Source organism: Quercus robur, chromosome 12 (assembly GCF_932294415.1).
Source record: "Quercus robur chromosome 12, dhQueRobu3.1, whole genome shotgun sequence".
Classification (NCBI taxonomy): Eukaryota; Viridiplantae; Streptophyta; class Magnoliopsida; order Fagales; family Fagaceae; genus Quercus; species Quercus robur.
The window spans coordinates 18,214,636-18,222,806 of record NC_065545.1 but is presented as its reverse complement, the minus strand read 5'-3'; the positions used below and the strand labels follow the sequence as shown (position 1 = coordinate 18,222,806).

Here is an 8,171-nt window from a genome sequence, read left to right as displayed (position 1 = left end):
TGAAAGTGATACTTGTTTTATGTCTAAGTTTAATACTCAGTTCGGACCGACTTGTTTAAGGTGATACCCCAACTAAACTTAAACCCAAATTCATTCTCAACACTCAACACTCTTTACGTACATCTCTCTCTCTCTCTCTTTTTATTTTTTCATGCGGCTCACGTTCGTCACCAAAATGGATAACATAAAAATCCAACCCTACACGTGTCACAATTGCAACCCTCCATCGCACCCTCATTTCTTTAACCCTGGTTATATTCTAACCTCGACCCCCATACACAGCACAACACAACACAACACAACACAAACAAATAATCCTTATCCTCTTCTCTCTCTCTCTCTCTCTCTCTCTCTCTCATATATTGTGAAATGCACTCTCAGATCTAACAGTATAGCTTTGCCTCACTTTGTGTGTGTGTCACTTTGGAAACTCTCTCTCTCTGAGCTTTGAAAACCAAAAAAAAAAAAAAAAAAATGTGTTTGTGTTTGTGTTGTGTTGTGTTTATTTTTTTAATTTTAATTTTTTACATGAAGATGATGATGGGTAGTTCGTTCCCTGAAGAAGTGTTGGAACACGTGTTCTCATTCATAGAGAGAGACAGAGACAGGAACGCGATCTCGACCGTGTGTCAATCGTGGTACGAGATCGAACGTTGGAGCCGGAGGAGAGTGTTCGTGGGCAACTGCTACGCTGTCAGCCCCGTGATCTTGATCAAACGGTTCCCGGACGTGAGGTGTTTGGAGCTCAAAGGTAAGCCACACTTCGCTGATTTCAACCTCGTACCCGAAGGTTGGGGCGCCTACGTGGACCCGTGGATCGAGGCGGCTTCCAAGGCTTATCCTGGGCTCGAAGAGATTCGGTTGAAGCGCATGGTCATCTCGGACGACACCTTGAAACTCATTTCTAAGTCGTTCAAGAACTTTAAGGTTCTTGTGCTTTCTTCTTGTGAAGGTTTTTCGACTAAAGGACTTGCTGCCATTGCTGCTGATTGCAGGTTTAGCTTAACCCAAATTGAAAGATTCAAACTTTTTGTGTTCAAGATCTGGTTTTTAGTTGAAAATGTTGAAGACTAAACTTGGGTTTTGTTGCATTGTTGTTTTTTCTTTTTAGTAAAAATGTGTTTTGGTTGTCAGTTATAGTTAGTGTTACTTTGCTTTATTTACTTTTTTTTTCTGTATTGTAGATCTGGGAGGGCACTGGTTAATGTGGAAAATCTAGTCAAGATTACTTGGGTTCTATTTTATTTTTCCTGGGGTGAGGTGGGGTTGTTCACTTTTTTTTCTTCTTCTTACTTTAAATAATTGGTGGTCAAATGAATGAATCTTGTTGTTTGAGTTAAAATGTTGATTTAAGGAAGATTCTGTTTGTACTAGTTTCTGATTGTGTTTGTTTGCTTTTAGGGAATAATAGTTTGATTTTTTGTTTTGTTTTGGGGTTCTGGGAATCTGGGTTCTTAGATTAGAAAACAATAAATGATTTGCTTCTGGGTTGTAATGTGTTTCATTGATACTTACCCAAAAAAAAAAAAAAAAGCGATCTTTGTCATTGTGGATGATATATAAGGGGACCAAGTTACAAGCTTGTTTATGTTTGTGGACAGTTAAGAGTTTTGTAAGATATATGTAACAATGTGAACAATGTTTGTTTTTTTTTTTTTAATAATTTTTTTAATTTTCTGTTTTGGGGTTCTGGGAATCTGGGTTCTTAGATTGGAAAACAATAAATGATTTGCTTTTGTGTTGTAATGTGTTTCAATGCTACTTACCCAGAAATAAAAAAATGATCTTTGTCATTGTGGATGATATATAAGGGGACAAATTACGAACTTGTTTATATTTGTAGATAGTTAAGAGTTTTGTAAAATATGGGTTGGTTATGCTCAATTGCTTGATGTGGTAATATTAGTAGAAGTGTTTGTAATTTTTTTGTATTTATTGATGCATTAAAGGAATTTGAGAGAGCTGGACTTGAGGGAGAGTGAAGTGGAGGACTTGAATCAGTCTAGTGGACATTGGCTCAGCCGTTTTCCTGATAACTACACCTCACTGGTGTCCCTTAACATTGCCTGTTTGAACTCTGAGGTGAGCTTCACAGCCTTGGAATGCCTGGTGGGTAGGTGCCCCAACCTGAGGACTCTTCGGCTCAATCGTGCCGTGCCCTTTGACAGGCTTGCAATCCTACTTCGTCGGGCACCTCAGTTGGTTGAGTTAGGCACTGGGGAAGCGTCTGACTTGCGACCAGATGTTTTCTCACCACCGGATGTTTTCTCGAACCTATTGGGGGCATTCTCTGGGTGCAAAGAACTTAAGAGCCTGTCTGGTTTTTGGGATGTAGCCCCGGGTTATCTTCCAGTTGTTTATCCTATCTGTCCTAGGTTAACGTCGTTGAACTTGAGCTATGCAGCCACTATCCAAAGTTCTGATCTTATCAAGCTAGCTAGCCAATGTCAGAATTTGCAGAAATTATGGGTATGTCTGGTTTTATATATGATGTTTTTCAAAATTTACTTGTTTTATGGTCCTAGTGTTGGACACAAACATGTTCCTGTTGCTTATTTGTTCCTGTATTGACTGAGAACATGACTACAGGTGCTGGATTACATTGAAGACTTGGGCCTAGAAGAACTTGCAGCATCTTGCAAGGATCTGCGAGAATTGAGGGTATTTCCGTCAGAGCCATTTGGTGCAGAACCAAATGTATTGTTGACAGAACAGGGACTTGTCTCTGTTTCTGAAGGCTGCCCAAAGCTGCATTCAGTTCTGTACTTCTGCCGTCAAATGTCTAATGAGGCCTTAAGGACCATTGCCAGGAATCGACCTAACATGACAAGGTTTCGTCTTTGTATTATTGAGCCACGGACTCCTGATTACCTTACCCTTGAACCACTTGATGTGGGATTTGGAGCCATTGTTGAGCACTGCAAGGATCTAAGGCGGCTTTCCCTTTCTGGTCTTCTTACTGATCGAGTGTTTAAGTACATTGGGACTTATGGCAAAAAATTAGAGATGCTGTCTGTGGCTTTTGCTGGAGATAGTGATCTGGGGCTCCATCATGTACTCTCTGGTTGTGAAAACCTTAGAAAACTTGAGATTAGGGACTGCCCCTTTGGTGACAAGGCTCTTTTGGCCAATGCTGCAAAGCTGGAGACAATGCGATCCCTTTGGATGTCTTCTTGCTCTGTGAGTTTCGGAGCATGTAAGCTGCTAGGTCAGAAGATGCCGATGCTTAATGTTGAGGTTATTGACGAGAGGGGCCCCCCAGATTCAAGACCAGAAAGCTGTCCAGTTGAGAAGCTCTACATATATAGGACTGTCTCTGGACCAAGGTTTGACATGCCTGGTTTTGTTTGGACAAAGGATAAAGATTCTGCATTGGGGCTTTCCTGACTGCTATCCCCATGTGTTATGCCCCTTAAATCAAACCCCAGGTGTGTGCATGGGTATAGCAGGTATATGGTCTATATGGTACATTGGTACTAAATTTTTTTTTGGTTTCTCACATTGTTTTCTTAAGGCTTTCAACCAAAGACTAATCATTGTTCGTGCTGGGTGGGTCCACGTAGGGGTAAAGCACTGGCCCGGGAAATTCTTTTCAAAGGGCAGGTAGCAGGACTCGAACTAGGGAGCACACCTAGTCGAGCCCAGTACAAGCACTTTGAGACCAAGAGCCCAACCAACTCGGCCAACCCCTTGGGTTGGTACTAAATTTTTTCGCATTTACTTTTATGTAGTTTAATATAATTGCAGCCCTGATTGGAGTGGGAGCAAGGTTGGGAAGGGTATACAGTGGATCAAGAGCTCGATTGCCACTCATTTTACACTTGGCTGAGCTATGGGATACCAATTAGTGATTAATAAGAGGAGTTAAAACTCTTGTTGTTGTATGTGTATCAAAAAGAGTTGTAATTTTATTCGGCAGGAAGCATGTATACTATTTGCAGACTTCTGCATGTTTATGCATTCATATTTCCTTGTTTTCATCAGGAATTATTATCTTTTGGACTCAGTTGTGTCGGTGTTACCTACTGAAGGAATAAGATTTCATGTTCTAATACATTTCTGTAATTGTACTTGTAATGTTGAATTTAATTATCATTCTTTCAACCTTTTAGAGGTTTACCAGTTGAGTGCCATTTTCTTGGTTACTATCAATCTTCTGTTTATTGTTTGAATTATAATGCACCATATCCATTGTCTAAAAGTGTAGAACCAATGTATGGTGGGTAAAGGTTGTATTTTTATATGCAGTTCGTGGTCCAAGCTCTCTTTTTCTAGTGCAACCCCAACTTGCAGGTTTTCATTTTTTAGACTTGCTGGGAAAGAACCTCTCTTTTTTAAGTTTCGAAGGAAGGTTTTACCTCTTATGGCATATTTTTGATGTTGATCAAATTTTGCTGGGGTCCCTAGTAGTCTTCAAAGTTCCGCTGTGTTCCAATTTGTTCGATCTTTCTTTCCAGTTTCCACTTTCTTTCACCGGGGGTTTTCCTTTGCTCTCTCTCTCTCTCAACCAGTAAAGCAGTAATTATAATTTGGTTAAATAACTTGCCTTGTCTAGCGTATTACTCACATGTGCTACCAATACCATCCCTCATTTTTCTTGCCCCTCATTTTCCATACGGTCGTATACTAGCCCTACTTTTTCCCCCTCTCCCTTCTCTCCATGGAAATGCATTTTGTCCAGTAGAGGTTTAGTCCGTTGAATTGGTCATTTGAGACCGTTAAGGCATGTGCATACACTTGTACTGTTTTCTTATGATTACCCATGATTGCAAAATTTTCGTCTATTCCAGTTGACTTCTTGTATGGTTGTTGCTCGTCACTGTATTATCCATTTCGAATTCAATTGTACACACTACACAAGGGACATGGGAGAAGAAAATTTCAGCTACTAGATATGGGAAATATGTATATTAAAAAAAAAAAAGGAGAAAGAAAAGGGTTGGCCTATCATATTGTTGCTATGATAGATCACTCTTTTTGAGCTTCTGTTTGTTATTAAGGATTAAGAAAAAAAATAACAATAAAGGAGAGACGTATAAAATGGTTGTTCAAAGTTGGAAAATTAGAAATCAAGTTCATGTGTCTGGTATGCAGCTTTTGCTACTTGTGATTTTTTTTAAAGTTGACTTGGTAAAGTTTTGTATATTGAAGAACTAATAAGAGAGATATATCGAAAGTAAATGACATTGTCATCAAAGTCTCAGTAAGGTGGAGAAGGAACAGGAGGCATGTGGTGTTAAGGTGTGAGGTCTGGTTTTGGTTCAATTTCTGATATGGGATTGGTGCAGTTCTTAATATTTGGGGTAAAAGACATCGAAATTGTACAGTTTAAGGTCTAAAATTCTAAGGTACATTTGGACACTGCACATAAATTTCTGGAATGGACTGAGGTACTTTTAAGCACATAGATTACCAACCAGCAATTACCACCCAGCAAAATATGGAGCTTCTTATTATAGAGGAGGACAAACAGGTAATGAATGTAAAAAAGGCCCAGAATTTTACCGTCAGTTGCATGAAAAGTGCACCTCTAGTTAAATGTTCTATCTTAGTATGGTAACTTTCACTTTTTGTTCAATTTCATTGGAGAAAGAGAGAGTGAGAGAGAGAGAGGGCCTCGACTGGTGAGCCACGTGATAGATTCAGTGACATTGGATGGTGTCCACAACTTTTTGCTACATTCACGCTCGCTTTTCTACACCACACCACAACCTGATAAATGACCCAGCAACCAAAGTTGTAGTGTTGTACATGAGCCTCCTATGTGAAATTTGAATATCAGATAGCCACAGAGATTAACATATATTTAGATGAGATAAAGTTTATAAACAAAATTTTATAAAAGAAAAGAAAAACAGAAAGAAATCAGGACAGGTAGACAGACAATAACATAACACAGACACCCTCAACCCCACAAGACTGACCCAACTAAAAAATAAATTAAAATTTAGAAAAAAAAAAAAAGTGAAGAGAGGTAACCATTGTGTGAAAGTGGCTGGCGTAATGAAATTCCAGACATTTTATTGGTTGATGATGGCCACACGTTTTCTATTGATGATCACCATCATTTATATTCTCTTATTACTATTACTATGATTTCTTTTGCTGATTTCATCACTCTGATTTTATTCTTTCACCCCACACTCATTATTATATCACAGTTACTGATTCATGCTTTGTATTATAAAGTTATACTAATGGTTCAGTTAAAGTTGCATTGGTTCAGTTTTTAGATGGCCCATTTCCTTGGTACCAAACTAGCGAAATTTGCAAATATGACTCCCAAATGAGCCCGATATGTGTGCATCATGATTGTGGCTTCCTAACTTCTGTGATACAATGATTATAGCCTGCCAAAGCATAGAAAGAAATGCAGGTTGGAATCCAATTCTATGAATTGTCATTTACAGTCCTATGCTGAAAAAGCTAGATTTTTTGTGTTTATAACAATTCCATTTTTTACCATATACCATAAATCGAAGTTGGTTTTCGTACAACAGGATTTCAGTTCTTGCATTCTATTATGTGTATATTTACTTTTGCTAAAGATTTATTATGATAAGTTGTACAAACTTGGTGGTTAACCAGGAATATTGGGTAGCATTTTAGTCCTAGTTCCTGTTTGACCAGGACTGGCTGCACTGCACTTGCACATGTCTGGGTTCTTGAACTTGTATTTGAAGGAATTGCTCTATCACATTTCATTGTCATGGCACTCCAGAGTGCACATTCTATTCCTATTCTTGAAGAAGTGGTAAAGGGACCCGTGCCTGTGGCCGTGGGAGTGGGAGTCATGGCTCACATAGAAACTTGAACCCCATTTTGCAACAAATCTGGGCTTATACTTTCACCTAAAAGAGTTCTATGGGCTTTCACCTCTCCTTTCTAGATGGGAGAAGAAGCCCAGTTGAACTGTGTGAGCCCAACTTCTAAAAAGAAAAAAAATTTGATGCAAACCGGGTGTAGTATACGCCAAGTCAGTCAGTCACATCTGTTTATATCAGTTTTGGACTTACTGGCATAATCGTGTCACAAAAACTGACTTTTTCAACACTGAAAGGCCGCCCGGAAACCAATAATTTTGAACTTACAATTACCAACCCTCAAATTCAATAAATAATGTAAAACCAGTCTATTCACATTGAGCTTTCTAGGTTGGTATTGGCGTATGACGGTGTCACGGTATGAAGTCATCCATTTTCAACAATAAATTCAACGACGTCATTCTTTTTCCTAGAATCTTCATATTAATCATGCGTGAACATATTAAGAATTTTTCAAGTCTTGGTCTTAGTTGACTTCAATAGATTAATAAATACTACTACAATCTCATTTTTCTAAGGCATATGTGATTCTTTCTTCTTCTATCTTGGCAAAGGAGTTGCGGGGAGGTTCTTGTTTGAAGCTTTGGTGATGGGAAAGCTTGTGTGCTCGGAATTAGCAGCTGAAGGTTTGGATTTTATGGGACTGCTGGTGGCGTTGGTGATAGCTATGACCCTTATGATCCTCTGCAGCAGACCTCCAACACCAAGGCGGGTTTTAATTGCTGTTCCTCGCTATGCTTGAGTCCTTGACAAGTGACAACCTTCTTTGTTGAAGATCCTGGGGCTTGATGTATTTTGGTCTGTCTGAATTTCCCTTCATAGTTTTTAGCTTTTGGTCTTTATTTTGGATATGATGACCCTGGTCAATAGTACACATAGAGGGGGTTTTCGTAGTGATATGGTTCATGTTAAGGGTACAAAAAAGTGACTGCAAGTCACTGACTTATTTGTCTGATTGCAGAGAATGTTTTGCTGCAGTGAATCTTTTAATAAAATGATCAGAGTTTCTTCCTTTTTCTTTTTCTTTTACTTTTAGTATAAATTATCCTGTATAATTGGTAAGAGCATTGAGCAAACGAGCTTCTGATATAAATAAATAATTAAAAAAAATTACAAAATTAACGTCCTAAGGCACTTAATGAAAAAGTTAAGAGATGTTTAAGTATTAGCCTGTCTCAGAGGGATATTTTTCCACTGTTAAATATGAATGCAATTTGATCACCCAAAAAATACAGTTAAAAAAGAAAAAAAAAAAAAAAAAAGGAAAAAGAAAAAGGAAAAAAAGAAAAGAAAAAAAAAGAAGAGCTTTGGAGAGAGGAGAAAAAAAAATTGGGTAGAAACATGAAA

The 8,171-nt window shown here is 38.4% G+C and overlaps 1 protein-coding gene across 1 annotated transcript; it reads left to right on the top strand.

Annotated features, from left to right (window-relative positions):
• Positions 1–285: 285 nt before the first annotated feature.
• LOC126710589 (protein TRANSPORT INHIBITOR RESPONSE 1-like) lies at positions 286–4,065 on the top strand. The gene is made up of 3 exons (XM_050411125.1): positions 286–995; positions 1,950–2,469; positions 2,590–4,065. The coding sequence occupies exons 1-3, from the start codon at positions 475–477 to the stop codon at positions 3,385–3,387; spliced, it is 1,839 nt and encodes a 612-aa protein (XP_050267082.1). The 5' UTR covers positions 286–474; the 3' UTR covers positions 3,388–4,065.
• The last annotated feature ends 4,106 nt before the right edge of the window (positions 4,066–8,171 follow it).